The sequence below is a fragment of the Protobothrops mucrosquamatus genome, unplaced genomic scaffold (genome assembly GCF_001527695.2).
Source record: "Protobothrops mucrosquamatus isolate PMUCROS unplaced genomic scaffold, P.Mucros_1.0 scaffold4363, whole genome shotgun sequence".
NCBI classification, from domain to species: domain Eukaryota; kingdom Metazoa; phylum Chordata; class Lepidosauria; order Squamata; family Viperidae; genus Protobothrops; species Protobothrops mucrosquamatus.
The window spans coordinates 5,799-23,098 of record NW_015390277.1 but is presented as its reverse complement, the minus strand read 5'-3'; the positions used below and the strand labels follow the sequence as shown (position 1 = coordinate 23,098).

General features: G+C 47.9%; 1 protein-coding gene across 1 annotated transcript in view; it reads left to right on the top strand.

Annotated features, from left to right (window-relative positions):
- The window catches only part of LOC107298914 (breast carcinoma-amplified sequence 3-like), a gene marked incomplete at both ends in the record, with an annotated part of 54,405 nt that overhangs the window by 34,674 nt on the left and 2,431 nt on the right, over positions 1-17,300 (top strand). The window contains one exon of the mRNA XM_015828272.1: positions 16,714-16,790. Coding sequence (XP_015683758.1) covers positions 16,714-16,790 — 77 coding nt within the window. The remainder of the gene's footprint in view (positions 1-16,713; positions 16,791-17,300) is intronic.

Here is a 17,300-nt window from a genome sequence, read left to right as displayed (position 1 = left end):
AGCTTCCGTCACCTCCTAGCCCAGTGATGGCGAACCTTTGAGACCGAGTGCCCAAACTGCAACCCAAAACCCACTTATGTATCATGGGGTGCCGGGTGGGCGTGGCCCATTGGGTGGGCGTGGGTGCGGTGGTAACGGCAGACTGGGTGGGACTAAAAAGTTCAATCAATCAATTCCAACTTTGCAAGATCTTTTTTTTCCCCCGAGAAGTTGAATTTGATTGATTGATTGAACCTTTTTTTTTTTGCACATGGCGGTGGAGGCCTAAAGAGAAAAGGTTTTATAAAACCCAGCTGAAGGCCTAGGATTGGGGTGACGGCGTGCGTGCCCACAGAGAGGGCTCTGAGTCCCGCCTCTGGCACCCGTGCCGTAGGTTCGCCATCACTGTCCTAGTCTGACGGCTTTTGGTTTCCTATTGTGGGAGAAGTGACAATTGGCTTCTTTTCAATTCTGAAATCCCAGCGCAGTTAATTAAACCAGTTCATTAAGTTAATCAGTACCTTAATCGATTGAAGTTTTGTTTTGTAAACTGTGGGGCTGCAATGCCACGGTATATTTGATCCTCAAGTGTTTGAATCTTAAAAGAGAAACAGACTGTTTGTGCCTTTTTTTATTTTTGCCCAAGAAGAAGTAGTTTTCATTAAAACTTATTTTAATTAAAATTAAACACTTCCATATTTTGGAAAGGTTCTTGGACTGTGGCTTTAGTAATAAAAGCACATATGTTTAAGCTGAAATGATGAATTTGTTTTAAAGACATAAATAATCCACTATACGGGTAGTCCTCGACTTAGGACCTCAGTTGATCCCAAAATTTATGCTGCTAAATGAGACATCTGCTAAGGGCATTTTACGACTTTTCTTGCCACAATTGTTAAGTGAACCATTGCACTTGTTGTTAAGTCATTAACACATTTGTTAAGTCTTCCCCATTGGCTTTGCTGGTCAAAAGGTCGCAAAAGACCATCACAGGATCCCCGGGACACTGCAACTGTCATAAGTACATGCCAGTTGCCAAGCCTCCGAATTTTGATCACTTGACCGTGGGGAGGATGCTGACGTGGTCATAAGTCACTTTTTTTTCCAGCGCTGTTATAACTTTGAACGGTCACTAAACGGATGGTTGTTAAGTCGAGGCCTGCTCGTTATTTTCATTTTGGTGAGCTCAAATTCTGGAATAAAAGTGGGAGAATAAAAGAAATGCTGTATTAGGAGGGGAACTGTGAAGAAGGAAATTTGTTTGTGGCCCCCTGAACTCTTGCAACCAACATTACGCTTGTAAGCACAACATCACCACTCCTGCCTCAGCCACGATTCACTTAGAGCAGGGGTCCCCAACCTTGGCCACTTTATGACTTGTGGACTTCAACTCCCAGAATTCCTCAACCAGCCTGGCTCAGTATGGAAACCTCTCCATTTCTCCTCAGCATGGCTGGCTGAGGAATTCTGGGAATTGAAGTCCACAAATCATAAAGTGGCCAAGGTTGGGGACCTCTGACTTAAAGCATTTCCATTAGAAGTTCTTTTTTGGGGGGGATTTAAAAGGGTGTCAGCCATTGTAGGCTCAGCATAGATTGGCAGGGACTCTTCCTACGTTCAGCCAAGTGCTTTTCCCAGCCCAATTGGGAGAGAGTGCATGTGTTTTCCTTGAACGGGGCCTTAAGAATTGTCTTTTCACACAGCTAGTTCTCAACTTACGACCATGAGCCGTGGTGGTGCAGTCGTTAGAGTGCAGTACTGCAGGCTATTTCGGCTGACTGCCGGCTGCCTGCATTTCGGCAGTTTGATTCTGATAGAAGTAAGTCTTCATCCTGGTTCATCCAAGCCGGGAACAAATAAGCAAACATGGCGACTGCTTTGGGAAGAAGGTTACAGTTTATTGAAGCAGAAAGATGGTCCTTGCAAGAAGGAGCAGAGGAGAAGAAAGAGACTGAGCACATGGGTAGAAGGTTTTTATACCCCCTCTAGCCCTGTTTAGAATAGTTTCCTGTTCCTGTGGCATGAACTTTGAGGATATTTCTGAGTGTTTTTCTAGGCCTTGATATCTGTGGTTTAATCCTATTATCATATCCTGCTTCCCAGGTGATGGGGCTAATGACTCCTAGAGTTTGGATGCAGATTTTCTCTTTGTCTTCTTGATTGCTCTGGCTTCAACTTTCTGATGGTTTTACAGTACATCTGCATCTGTATGGGGCTAGCTCCTGTTTGGGATAGTTGGTTTGGGGGCAAAGTTGGTTTCTGCTTTTTTAAAAATACTTTTGAGGAAATATATTTTTCTGCCCTTTTTTAATATTTCCTTCTCTGGGGCTCTGACTTCCCACAATTCTCACCAGCTCAAGGTTGACTCAGACTTCCATCCTTCCGAGGTCAGTAAAATGAGGACCCAGATTGTTGGGGACAATATATGCTGACTCTGTAAAAGCACTGTGAAGCGGTTTATAAGTCTAAGCGCTATTGCTATTGCAGGCTAACTCTGCCCACAGCCAGGAGTTCGATCCTGACTGGCTCAAGGTCGACTCGGCCTTCTATCCTTCCGAGNCCTCTAGCCCTGTTTGGAATAGTTTCCTGTTCCTGTGGCATGAACTTTGAGGCTATTTCTGAGTGTTTTTCTAGGCCTTGATATCTGTGGTTTAATCCTATTATCATATCCTGCTTCCCAGGTGATGGGGCTAATGACTCCTAGAGTTTGGGTGGGGCATGCAGATTTTCTCTTTGTCTTCTTGATTGCTCTGGCTTCACCTTTCTGATGGTTTTACAGTACATCTGCATCTGTATGGGGCTAGCTCCTGTTTGGGATAGTTGGTTTGGGGGCAAAGTTGGTTTCTGCTTTTTTAAAAATACTTTTGAGGAAATATATTTTTCTGCCCTTTTTTACTATTTCCTTCTCTGGGGCTCTGACTTCCCACAATTCTCACCAGCTCAAGGTTGACTCAGCCTTCCATCCTTCCGAGGTCGGTAAAATGAGGACCCAGATTGTTGGGGGCAATATATGCTGACTCTGTAAACCGCTTAGACAGGGCTGTAAAAGCACTGTGAACCGGTCTATAAGTCTAAGCGCTATTGCTATTGTAGGCTAACTCTTCCCACAGCCAGGAGTTCGATCCTAACCGGCTCAAGGTCGACTCGGCCTTCTATCCTTCCGAGGTCAGTAAAATGAGGACCCAGATTGTTGGGGGCAAATAGGCTGACTCTGTAAACCGCTTAGACAGGGCTGTAAAAGCACTGTGAAGCGGTCTATAAGTCTAAGCGCTAGTGCTATTGCAGGCTAACTCTGCCCACAGCCAGGAGTTCTATCCTAACCGGCTCAAGGTCAACTCAGCCTTCCATCCTTCCGAGGTTGGTAAAATGAGGACCCAGATTGTTGGGAGGCAATATATGTTGACTCTGTAAACCGCTTAGACAGGGCTGTAAAAGCACTATTGCAACCATTCAAAGTTACAGTGGCTTGGGAAAAAAAGTAACCACCACTGGCCTGAGGAATTCTGGGAGTTGAAGTCCACAAGTCATAAAAGGGCCAAGTTTGAAGACCCCCCGGCCTTAAAGGAAGGACCTTTGCAGAATGCTCTGTTGTGGGTTAAAGGAGAGATCCCCATCCTTTTGGGCACGAGGGACCAGTTCCGTAGAGGGAGGTTTTTCCGCGGACCGGAGGGTGCGTGGTTTCGTGTGCTTCCTGTATCCCGTGGATGGGGCTTTTCTTGTTTGTGAGGACCGGTTGCTGGCATGCTGCAGCCCGGTACCGGTCCATAGACCAGGCAGTTGGGGACCCCTGGGTTAAAGAGATGGGAGAGAAGTCTTGCAGCCGTGGGTCCCCGTTTCTCGCCACCATCCTTCCTTCTGCTGACGTCTCCTCCAAATGTGTTTACTTGGCTGAACATAATGGAAGGGAAATGTCTCCTTCCTTTGAAAGGGGACACGTAGCAGCTAAACGTTGTGATATGGCAGCAACTTCATGTCCAGTAATGACAAGTGATGGTCCACTTTCTCCCAATCCTTGTCAACCTCCCTTGATGGGCTCCTGGTCTCCGGGGAGGGAGACAATGACGACAGCCATTATCTGGCACCAACTTTCTATTGATGGGACGCAGCTGAGTCCCTAAAGTGGCTGTTTTCTTGAAGAATTTCGGCAGTGTGCTTACTCCGGGCTATATTAAAAATGATGATTCTGCTCTCGATAGGTCGGATTGTATAGAGCCATTACTTATTTATGCAGAGCTGGTGCCAATTTTTTTTTTCCCCCTTCGCTTGTGGGATTTAGCTCAGCCCCCAATTGAGGTGGACATCTGCACATTTCCCCCCCCCCCAGGATCCCAACCCAAAGATAACTCAAATACGTGTCCCCCACCCTCTCTCTGACCCCACACCCACTTCCGCTTTGGAGAACCACAGAGCTTAATTCTTCAATATTTTAAAAAAAGTACTGTAGGAGCCCCTGGATCACAGGTAGACCCGTCTTCCTTTCTGCATCTACCTTCAGTTTGGTGTCGAAAACTGAGTCCTTTGACTTACAACAGTGGTGGCGAACCTATGGCACGGGTGCCAGAGGCGGCACTCGGAGCCCTCTCTGTGGGCACACGTGCCGTCGCCCCAGCCTCGCCTCCTCCCACGACCCCCTCCTCACCAGCAGCCCCCCTGGAGGAGAGTCGCCTCTGAGCGTGGCCCACGCAGAGCAGAGCAGCCAAGGACATGGCAGCCAGGCAACGTAGACAAGATTCTGCCCTCATGCTCCATTGCGCACAGTTGATGCTGCGGGGCGCGGGCAGAGGGCGTGGCCGCCATGGCACTGCTGGGCTGCCTGGGCAATCTGTGGCGGGCCCTGGAGGTGGGGAGTGTTCCTGTGGGCAGGTGGGGTGAGGGATGGGGTGGGGGTAGAGCAGGGGCGGGGCAGGGGGTGGAGCAGGGGCGGGATCAGTTTTTGGGCACTTGGTCTCTAAAAGGTCCGCCATCACTGACTTACAACTAGCAAATGTTTGACGTTATAAAGCCCCTGAAAAAAGTGGCTTGCTGCTGATCCTCCCACATACAACGGTCGTAGCATCCCCACGGTCAATGTCTATTGTGGATTCTTAGCCATCCAGGGATGGTTGACCCAAAGGTGCTTTTTTCAGGAGGCAACTGGACTTCCTTGTTTTTCTTTGAAGACGTTTCGCTTCTCCTCCAAGAAGCTTCTTCAGCTCTGACTGGATGGTGGGTGAATGGAAGGATTTATACTCCTTGCAGACAGCTGGTTAAGAAGGCTCCACACCCATTTGCACCACTCAGGTGACCCTGAGGACACAGGTAAACCTCCAGGTGGCCTCAATGACTCTCTAAAAGGAAGGCAGATGACCAGCTGTCTGCAAAGAGTATAAATCCTTCCATTCCCCACCATCCAGTCAGAGCTGAAGAAGCATCTTGGAGGAGAAGTGAAAAATCTTCAAAAACAACAACAACAACATGAAAGTCCAGTTGCCTCCTGAAAAGGCACCTTTGTGATCCCAACGGTCACGTTATCCAAATTTGGTGCTTAATAATGGGCATGAATTTATGACAATTACAGCATCCCGGCATCATCGCCATTTGCCAACCGGCTTCCAATAAGCAAAGCCGATGGGGGAAGGCAGATTTGCTTAAGGATCACCTTATTCACTTAGCGACTGCTGAGTGGTTGGCCTAACAACGGTGGCAAAAAAAAAACAACAGGCCATAAAATTTGGCAGGACTCCCTGAATACCCATCTTGCTTAGCCACTGAAATTCTGGTCCCAGCTATGTCATAAGTCAGTGATGGTGAACCTTTTAGAGATCGAGTGCCCAAAAACTGCCTGCGCCACCCCGCTCTGCCCCTGCCCCGCCCCACCCCCTGCTCTGCCCCACCCCACCCACTGTCTCCATGGCCCGCCACAGATCGCCCAGTCAGCCCAGCAGTGCCATGGTGGCCACGCCCTCCACCCACGCCCCACAGCATCAACTGCGCATGACGGGGTGCAAGGGCAGAGTCTTGTCCCTGCTGCCCAGCTGCCATGTCCTTGGCTGCGTTGCTCTGTGTGGGCCACACCTGGGGTCGATTCTCCTCCAGGGGGGCTGCTGTGAGGAAGGGGCCATGGGGGGGAGGCAGGGCAGGAGTGACGGTGCGTGTGCCCACAGAGAGGGCTCTGAGTGCCGCCTCTGGCACGCGTGCCATAGCTTCGCCACCACTGTCATAAGTTGAGGATTCCCTATAGCAGTGGTGGCGAACCTACGGCACGCGTGCCAGAGGCGGCATTCGGAGCTCTCTCTGTGGGCACGTGTGCCGTTGCCCCAGCCCCGCCTCCCCACACAGCCCCCTCCTCACCAGCAGCCCCCCTGGAGGAGAGTCACCCCTGGGCGCAGCCCGCATGAAGCAGCGCAGCCAAGGACATAGCCGGGCAGCAGGGACAAGACTCCGCCCTCACACCCCATAGTGTGCAGATGATGCTGCGGGGTGTGGGCGGAGGGCGTGGCTGCCATGGCGCTGCAGGGCTGCCTGGGTGATCTGCAGCGGGCCATGGAGGTGGTGCGTGGCCGGGCAGGCGGGGCAGGGGGTGGGCGGGGGCGGAGCAGGCAGGGCAGTAGGCGGAGCGGGGACGGGGGGGAAGTTTTGGGGCACTCGGTCTCTAAAAGGTTCGCCATCACTGCCCTGTAGACACTAATTTCTGGAAGAATTGGCCTGAATCAGTATTCCTGGATGGAGGGCTTATAATCTTAACAAATCCCAGGATATTGGGCAACTATTCCATTTTATTTTTTCTTCCCTGATATAATTTTCCTTTCTGGGGGGACAGTGGGGGGGGGGAAGGGAAGGATAAGAAGATGAGTTAGAATGAAAGAGAATGATGAATGGAAAACCACCGTGTCTCTCGGGCGTCCTCTAAAACTCCGTGATTAGGGCCGGGCAGCGGTAGAAGACAAAAAAAATTCATCTGGAAACTTCCGAGGAAGTCAGACTCCTTCAGTCTGCCCAAAATTAAAAAAAAACTTGAACCGAGACAGGATCGCTTTGAGCGCTAAGATTTGGCTGATTTTGCAGGGCTGGCTGGGGTGGTGTCATTTCCCAGGACAGCTGTCTTTGATTAGGAAGCTACTTTCAACTTCGTTGGCCCAGTTCATTTTGAAGTTTCAACTGGCTTTGTCACAGAGTGTGGGGACGCTCGGTGGGTGGATGTGTATGCTTTGAACAATAAAGTTGTTCCTAACAGGGTTTGTGTCTGTGGAGATTCTCAATCATCCAGGCCATCGTTGTCCCAAAGGTGCTTTTCAAAAGGCAGCTGGATTTTTTGGGTGGGTTGTTTTTTTTGGGGGGGGGGAAATGTTTCGCTTCTCATCCAGAACTGAAGAAGCTTCTTGGGTGACAAGTGAAACATTTTCAAGAAAAAACTAAACATCCAATTGTCTTTTGAAAAGCAAGTTTAGGTCTAACAGGGTTTCTACAACAGCAGAAGCTTGCCTGGTCTGGCACAGGACTATAAAGAATAGAATAGAATAGAATAGAATAGAATAGAATAGAATAGAATAGAATGGAATGGAATGGAATGGAATGGAATGGAATTAATACTACTACTATTACTACTAGTACTACTACTACTACTACTACTACTACTACTACTACTACCAATAATAATAATAATAATGATGATGATGATGATGATGATGATGATGATGATGATGATGATGATGATGTTGGAAGGGACCTTGGAGGTCATCAAGTCCAACCCCCTGCTCAGGCAGGAAACCCTACACCATTTCGGACAAATGGCTGTCCAGTCTCTTCTTAAAAACCTCCAGTGATGGAGCGCCCACGATTTCTGGAGGCAAGGAGTTCCACTGGTTAATTGTTCTAACTGTCAGGAAGTTTCTCCTTAGTTCTAGGTTGCTTCTCTCCTTGATGAGTTTCCATCCGTTGCTTCTTGTCCTGCCTTTGTCCTGCTTTGGAGAATAGCTTGACTCCCTCTTCTTTGGGGCAGCCCCTGAGATACTGGAAAACTGCTATCATGTCCCCCCTCGTCCTTCTCTTCATTAAACTAGACATACCCAATTCCAGCAACAGTTCCTTATATGTTTTAGAATAGACTAGAATCTTTATTGAGAATCGAATCGAATCGAATCGAATTGAATCGAGTAGAATAGAATAGAGCTAGAAGGGATCTTGGAGGTCTTCTAGTCCAGCCCCCCGCTCAAGCCGGGCCGTATCTGGGCTGCAGAAATTGGGACTACAGGTAGTCCTCGACTTATAACCATTCATTTAGTGACCATTTAAAGTTACAATAGCATTTTAAAAATGGTTTACAATTGATCCTCATACTTACAACTGATGTAGCAACCCCATGGTCACGGGATCAAAATTCAGGCGCTTGGCAATCGGCACATATTTATGACAGTGTCCCAGGATCATATCATCAGCCTTTGTAACCTTCCCAGCCGGGTTTCCAGCAAGCCAAGTCAATGGGGGAAGCCAGATTTGCTTAATGACTGCCTGATTCACTTAACAACGGCAGCGATTTGGTTAACAACCGTTGTAAAGAAAGTCGTAAAATTAGCCTCCTGCTCCGTAACGGCCTGGCTTAAGAAGAGAAATTTTGATCTGAGTTGTGCGTTGTAAGCTGAAGACTACCTGTACTACATTATGAGCTGGCAGCCATTTTCTTAGCGATTGCCCAGATTTTTGCATTCCAGATCTGGTAGTCCAGCTGTTCTTCAGCATTTTTTCTGGATGAAATCGGGAGGGGGGGGGAAATCCTTCACCTAGAAAAGCTGGTTTCTGGAAGGGCCAAGCGTGGGAATGGTCTGAGTAACCTTCTCCTTCCCATTTCCCAATTGGTGGTGACTAATGCTTGGTCATCAGGGGAGGAATTCTGCCTTTTTGTCTGACCTCTCAGCTATGCCTCCAGGAGTTTTAGGTTGAGGAAACACAGACCCAGATTCTCATGAAGGGAGACCTTCCCCGTTCAGGACCTGCCATAAATGATGTCAGCCCTGCTTGACTTCTTGATGGGGAGATTCAGGTTCTTCTTACCAGCTGGCTATGTCCATTCTTCTGTTGTATAGGAAGTCCTCAACTTACGACCACAATTGAGAGAAGAATTTCTGTTGTTTAAGCAGGGTGGTGGTTAAGTCAGGTTCAATCTTATGGCCTTTTTTACTACCTTGTTAAGTAAATCATTGCTATCTTGAAGTGAACCATGTGGTCATTAAGCAAATCTGACTTTCCCATTGACCTATTCTATTCTATTCTATTCTATTCTATTCTATTCTATTCTATTCTATTCTATTCTATTCTCAATAAAGATCCTATCGTATCCTATCCTATCCTATCCTATCCTATTCCATTCTCAATAAAGATTCCTATTCTATTCTATTCTATTCTATTCTATTCTATTCTATTCTATTCTATTCTATTCTATTCTATTCTCAATAAAGATCCTATCGTATCCTATCCTATCCTATTCTCAATAAAGATTTCTATTCTATTCTATTCTATTCTATTCTCAATAAAGATCCTATCGTATCCTATCCTATCCTATTCTCAATAAAGATTCCTATTCTATTCTATTCTATTCTATTCTATTCTATTCTATTCTATTCTATTCTATTCTCAATAAAGACCCTATCCTATCCTATCCTATCCTATCCCATTTCATTCCATTCTCAATAAAGATTCCTATTCTGTTCTGTTCTGTCCTGTCCTGTCCTGTCCTGTCCCATCCTGTCCTGTCCCGTCCCGTCCCGTCCCGTCCCATTCCATTCCATTCAATTCTATTATATTCTTAATAAAGATTCTGTTCTGTTCTGTTCTGTTCTGTTCTATTCTATTCTTTGCAGCTGGACTTTCTTTGTTTTTCCTTGAAGACCTTTCACTTTTCCTCCAAGTAGCTTCAGAACCGAAAAAGCTGTCAACGCTAAAGTTCCTCCCATTAGAGAGCCATCTGCTTGTTCAAATCTCAGGGGCTTGGAGAGTAATCTTGCCCATATGCCCATCTTAAGGGCAAGTGGCAAGCTGATAAACGCACCGGGAACATCTATGACAAAAGCTTCTTGGATGAGAAGCGAAATGTCTTCAAGGAAAAACAAAGCCCAGTTGTCTTTTGAAGAAGCACCTTTGGGACAATTACTTTGGTTAGCTTAGGAATGGAAATTTTGGATTCAGTCATGGTCACACGCAGAGGACTCTACCTGTAGCTGCCAAAAAAGATGAACAGAGTGCTAGGCTGCATTAACAGAGGGATAGAATCAAGATCACGTGAAGTATTAATACCACTTTACAAGGCCTTGATAAGGCCACACTTGGAATACGGCATCCAGTTTTGGTCACCACGATGTAAAAAAGATGCCGAGACTCTAGAAAGAGTGCAGAGAAGAGCAACAAAGATGATTAGGGGACTGGAGGCTAAAACATATAAGGAACGATTGCTGGAATTGGGGATGTCTACTTTAACAAAGAGAAGGACGAGGGGGGACATGATAGCAGTGTTCCAGTATCTCAGGGGCTGCCCCAAAGAAGAGGGAGTCAAGCTATTCTCCAAAGCGCCGGAAGGCAGGACAAGAAGCAACGGGTGGAAACTAATCAAGGAGAGAAGCAACCTAGAACTAAGGAGAAACTTCCTGACAGTTAGAACAATTAACCAGTGGAACAACCTGCCTCCAGAAGTTGTGAATGCTCCAACACTGGAAGTTTTTAAGAAGAGACTGGACAGCCATCCTGTCCGAAATGGTATAGGGTTTCCTGCCTGAGCAGGGGGTTGGACTAGATGACCTCCAAGGTCCCTTCCAACTTTATTATTATTATTATTATACTGTAGGGAGGGAGAGATCAGAGGGGAGACATACGTATATATTTTTTATTTTGAACAAAGACCAGTTTGAGGCAGCGAGTGAGGCAGCTGCTGAAGAGTTGCAGGTCTGTCGGAAGAGGGTCAGCCGAAGCACAAATAACCCGTTTCCCATCATCTCTTGCCAAACTGCACTAGGAACCAGCAGGCTTTTGTTAGGAGTCCTTGGGAAGGGGTTCAAGGGTGGCTCTTAACAGGAAGAAGCTTCAAAACAATAGAAGATGCGATGGGCCGGGTGGGTGAACGATGACATTTCTGTAGGGCTTTTCATCTCAAAGGGGAATCTGTAAACACAATTGCAAACTTGGTTACTTTATGCTCTTTATAAACATCTTTAATGTATCTTTGTGTGTGTGTGTGTGTGTGTTGTTTTGGAGGAATAAACAAAATATTAGTTAAAAGGCCTCCACAGTTTGTTTATCGTCTGTGGGCCATAAACAGTGCNCCTTGAAGCGCACTCGGAAGGCCACAGGCAGCCAGTGCAGCTCGCGCAGCAGCGGCGTTACATGGGAGCGACGAGTCACTCCCATCACCGCCCGCGCGGCCGCATTCTGGACTAACTGGAGCCTCCGAGTGCTCCTCAAGGGGAGCCCCATGTAGAGAGCATTACAGTAGTCCAGGCGGGAGGTGACAAGAGCATGGGTAACTGTGCGCAAGGCATCCCGGTCCAGAAAAGGCCACAACTGGCGTACCAGGCGAACCTGATAAAACGCCCCCCTGGCCACGGCCGTCAACTGGTCTTCCAGTGTCAGCCGTGGATCCAGGAGGATGCCCAGATTGCGCACCCTCTCCGAGGGGGCCAGAATTTCGCCCCCTATAGTCAGCGATGGAGTCAGCTGACCATACCTGGGAGCCAGCAGCCACAGCCACTCAGTCTTGGAAGGGTTGAGCCTGAGTCTGTTTCTTTTGCCTCCTCGTTTCTCCTAGTTTTCAAGACAAATGATTAATCAGAGACGCATTTTCCTGTGAATTTTGGAATCACTGGATTAGATGGTAGAAGCTAAACTTTCACTTCTTGTCATCCATGATTGCAGGCTGGAATAGTGAGGTCAGGGGTAGGCAACCTTGGCTCTTTTATGACTCGTGGACTTCAACTCCCAGAATTCCTGAGCCAGCATGGCTCAGCTTGGAAACCTCTCCCTTTCCCCTCGGCATGGCTGGCTCAGGAATTCTGGGAGTTGAAGTCCACGAATCATAAAAGAGCCAAGGTTGCCTACCCCTGAGCTAGATGATACAATCCAGGGACCCAAATTTGAAAGCTCTTTTTAAAAAAACTGCTGAAGCTGCTGAGTATCAATTCTATCCCTCTTTGCAGATGCGGGGTTATAAAATGTGTTAATTACTTTCTCTTGGCATTTATTGGAATACTGTAATGGTCTAAAATGCTCCAGCATTTATTGCTATCTGCCATTAACTCCCTAAAGCATTTCATGGCCACAATTAGATATGGATTTGCAAAACAGGGGCTTGGATCCATAGATTTGCAAAAAAAAAGCAATTTGCAAAAAAGTGGTTAGATTACACAGTTGCCAAAAGCATCGTTGTAACCTCAATTATCCATTGTTAAAAAAAAAGACAAAAAAAGGAAGACCATTCCTTTCTGGGGGAGTATGTGATAGAATCTATAAATCTTTTCTTTTTTGTACTGCAAGATTACAAAGTTTGTTTTTAGGAAATCAGGTGAAACATTGCATTAGCACTAAGTCCAAATGTGAGAGGTAACATTAAGGAAAATAGGCATTTTCATTAAAAGAGCAAAAAAAGAACTGTGTGAAAAATGCAAAACCAATCTAAGTGGAAGAAGGCAAGAGGAATGATGGACGGCCAACTTTTTAAGAGCCACATAAACATAAAGGATGTAAGTTAGCCTAGCCATGTATTGAACTTAGGCTGTATGTCAAGAAGATGGGCCACTATGTTAAGCTCACGTAGACTCAATATAATGATATACAGCAGTGATGGCGAACCTTTTAGAGACCGAGTGCCCAAACTGCAACCCAAAGCCCACTTATTTATCGCCGGGTGCCAGGTGGGCGTGGCCCACTGGGTGGGCATGGCTGTGGTGGTCATGGCAGATTGGGTGGGTGTGGCCAAGGTGGGTGTGGTCACCTCAGTGTTGCTCGTGGGGAGGGATGCCTGTGGGGGGTGGGCAGGGTTGGGGGAGATCCAGGGAGTCTCTGGCAGGTGGGGTGGTAGGCAGGAAGCTCGTCCTGTGGGGTAAGGTGAGGCAGGGTGGGGTTGCCATTGCCATGGGGCAAGGCAAGAGCCTGGGCAGCTGCTGCCTGACACCATTGGCCCCCGCACACAGAGGCCAGCGAGCACATGGAGGCCGACGGTGTCTGTCGGCAGCCACAGCCTGCTGGCCCCTCAACAGGTGCACACTGGGGCTCTGCAGTTCGCCGCCAACAGTTCAAATAAGCCGCCTCTGAGCTGGATGGCTGACCGACAGCTGAGGAGGCAATGCAGTGTGTCGTGCCCGGGAAAAGGAGAGCATGCGAGGCCAGGACGGATGGGACGGGGGGGGGGGAGGGAAACCAGCCATGTCATGATGCATCTGGCTACGTGGGACCCTGTCGAGTTAGCAGGCGGCTGGTTGAAGAGGGACAGTTGCCATCTCCGGGGCATGGTGCACGTGCCCACAGAGAGGGCTGTGAGTGCCGCCTCTGGCACCTGTGCCATAGGTTCGCCACCACTGATATACAGTGTACATGAAGGCAGGCCGTATTTNGCCTGTGGGGGGTGGGCAGGGTTGGGGGAGATCCAGGGAGTCTCTGGCAGGTGGGGTGGTAGGCAGGAAGCTCGTCCTGTGGGGTAAGGTGAGGCAGGGTGGGGTTGCCATTGCCATGGGGCAAGGCAAGAGCCTGGGCAGCTGCTGCCTGACACCATTGGCCCCCGCACACAGAGGCCAGCGAGCACATGGAGGCCGATGGTGTCTGTCGGCAGCCACAGCCTGCTGGCCCCTCAACGGGTGCACACTGGGGCTCTGCAGTTCGCCGCCAACAGTTCAAAGAAGCCGCCTCTGAGCTGGATGGCTGACCGACAGCTGAGGAGGCAATGCAGTGTGTCGTGCCCGGGAAAAGGAAAGCATGCGAGGCCAGGACGGATGGGACGGGGGGGGGGGGGGGAAACCAGCCGTGTCATGATGCATCTGGCTACGTGGGACCCCGTCGAGTTAGCAGGCGGCTGGTTGAAGAGGGACAGTTGCCATCTCCGGGGCATGGTGCACGTGCCCACAGAGAGGGCTGTGAGTGCCGCCTCTGGCACCTGTGCCATAGGTTCGCCACCACTGATATACAGGCTTGTCCAAAGTAGAGAGTTCTAACTTCAGAGTTTTTGCAACCAATGAGTACTTTGTCCTTTGTACTTTGTATGAAGGTTTTATGCTGCATCAGAATGTATGTCCAGTGGGGGGGAAAAAACCAAGGAGATCAAATGTGCAGTTATTTGTTTTAAACTAGGAAGAGCAATCATAAGTGTTGAAGCTTATAGATTTGAGGATTGAAGTTCATGGACAAGGCAGACTTCAGTACGTGAAGGGTGTTCCTCCTCCTCCTCCTCCTCCTCCTCCTCCTCCTCCTCCTCCTTCCAAACCCCACTCTCTTCTAGCACTGATGATGTTACCTAGCAATAGCACTTAGTCCAGTGGTGGCAAACCTATGGCACGTGTGCCAGAGGTGGCACTCAGAGCCCTCTCTGTGGGCACCCATGCCATTGCCCCAGCAGAGTTCGCCAGAGTAGCGAGCATGTGGCGTTTGGAAGCAACGGGGCAGGAAGTGAGCGAGCAAGCGGGGTTGGCCCCCTGGGGATGCCCCAGAGATGGTGAGGGACTGGTCCCTGTCAACCTGGTCTTAGCTCACCCACCCTGCCACGCCCAGCCAGTCTGCCGTGACCATCACAGCTGTGACCACCGCAGCCATGCCCACCCAGTGGGCCACGCCCCCACTGAGAACACCACAATGCTGATGCGGCCCTGGCACTTTGCAATAAATAAGTGGGTTTTGGGTTGCAATTTGGGCACTCGGTCTCTAAAAGGTTCGCCATCTCTGACTTATATACTGCTTCACAGTGCTTTACAGCCCTCTCTAAGCTGTTTACAGAGTCAGTATATTGCCCCCAACAATCTGGGTCCTCATTTTACCGACCTCGGAAGGATGGAAGGCTGAGTCAACCTTGAGCCAGTGAGAATCGAACTGCCAAACTGCTGGCTGCCGGTAGTAAGCAGAAGTAGCCTGCAGTACTGCATTCTAACCATTGTGCCACCAAGGTTCATAGTTACGGTAATGAAATATCTGCAAGAAAACCACCAAGTGGAAAGAACACCAAGGACCCCATAGTCATTGTTCTCCTCCTCCTCTTCCTCCTCCTCCCCCTCCTCCTTTCTCCTTTTCCATCTCTTCTCCTCCTTCTCCATCCCTCCTCCTTCCCCCCTCCTCCTCCATGTTTCAGGCACAAACAAGCAGAATCAAACTAGCTACTTTATTGTTCTCTGCCTGTTTCACAGGACTCTCCCCTTGCCCTCTTGTGTCTACGTAAGGAGTCTAGACTAATTCCCTGTTTGATCCCTCCTTCTAAGTGGGATGGTTGCTCTCCAGCATAACACATGTATAGAAAGTAATGATGGTATTTTGATAAGTATAATGATTAGAGTGGGGTTGGCATATCCTACTCCAAAATATACTGTACATTAGTGTGTTGCTTCAGCTTCCTTTGCTAATTCTACTTCTGCCCTCTTAACCCTCAAGTTGAAACAAGTAGTTGTACAAGACATGGCCTTTTCAGTTATCTCACCCAGACATCAAAACTCACTTCCTCGGGACTCTTATTTTTAGCTTTCCAACACTCCATAAAAACCTTCGGGGGGGGGGCGTTCAGTCCAAATGTATCAGTAACCACTTTGAAGTTTCTAAGTTCCTTACTTGGTCCCCAGCTCTTAGTTTAGGAATCTCTTTTGCCTTTTAACTATGACCTGTTTTTGTTAGCAGCAGGCATCTTGAAATTTTTATCTTTGTGAACAGTTTTTGATGTTCCAGTGAGAAAGGCAGTGGACACATTTCACATAAATGAAGTTTAAACAGGAATAAACTGCTGGTGTTTCTGCCATGGAAATCCTGCTTGGTGTAGTACGTCTGGGTTTTATAATGGGGTCTGGCCTGGTGCAACTTAAGGGTCTCTCTGTTGAGTGAAGAATGGGCCTAGAGGCACTCAAATTGTGGTCCTCAATCAGCGGCAAGTTCTAATATAGCTGTAGAACCGCTTCACAAGTTAAAATAAATAACAGGGACAACATCTTTTCCCATTATTTCCAATTGGGAAATCAAATATGGTGTTCCTTGGTGTTCCCTGAACGTGCCTGTTTTCTTGCAGACCTCTCATTACCTGCCTAGGTAATATCATCAGTGCTAGAAGACAATGGGGTTTGCTGTCTGTAGCATGCCCTGCCTAGATTGGTTGGAAGGGAGGAAGGAAGGAAGGGAGGAAGGAAGGAAGGAAGGAAGGAAGGAAGGAAGGAAGGAAGGAAGGAAGGAAGAAAGAAAGAAGTGGTGGGATTCAAAGAGGTGAACCACTGGTTCTCTGTGTGTATGCCGCTTCCGGAAGTCCATTCTGGGCCTGGGCAACAAAAAAATTAGCTACCGGTTCTGCCGAAGTGGTGCGACCCGGCTGAATCCCACCGCTGGACGTGGTCTTTTCACTAGTTCCTTGAGCGGGGCCTTGTTTTCTGCTCCTCAATTGTTTATCCAAATTCTCAAGCTGGGCTACAAGAAAAGTCGTTCGGGCTAAATAAGACGACGAGGCCTGTCAACTCTTTTCATTCCAGGCAAGAGTTTTGTGTGGAGAAGGAGTGCTTCTTTATCTCCATTTCCAATAATGCCACTTTTTGTATATTTTGTTCTCAGGTTGCTATCCTTGTCCAGGGCCAAATATGAACCCCATAGCTCTAGGAAGCCGGTGGCTGGCCTATGCGGAAAACAAGGTAAGGAATCAATTCTAATTTTGTTACTGATTTAAATCTGACTTTCTCTCTCTCTCTCTCTCTCTTTCTCTGAAATAGTAGGAAATATTTGTAGCTCGGGGTTTTGGATTTTGTCTGTGGTTTGTTCTCCAAGCTTGTTTTAATATAATTCCTCAACGTTTCGTTACCAAACTAAGTAACATCCTCAATGGGATTTTCTTGTCCTATTCTCTTGAGCTCATAAGTGTCTTGTGTGCCAGTGTGATCAATTGTTTGGAACCATATCTGAATTCTGAGCAGCTGACTGGGTCTCTGGTTGATTGGCACTTTGAATGGTCTGGGTTTTTTATATATTGATATATTGGACCTAAATCAATATGGTGTCAACTACTCCTTTGGTGGAATATCAAGTCTCAATAAGTATACGCCCATATAATTTTGAAATAATAGGAAATATTTCTAGCTCTGGTTTTAGTCTCTCTCTCTCTCTCTCTCTCTCTCTCTCTCTCTCTCTCTCTCTCTCTCTCTCTC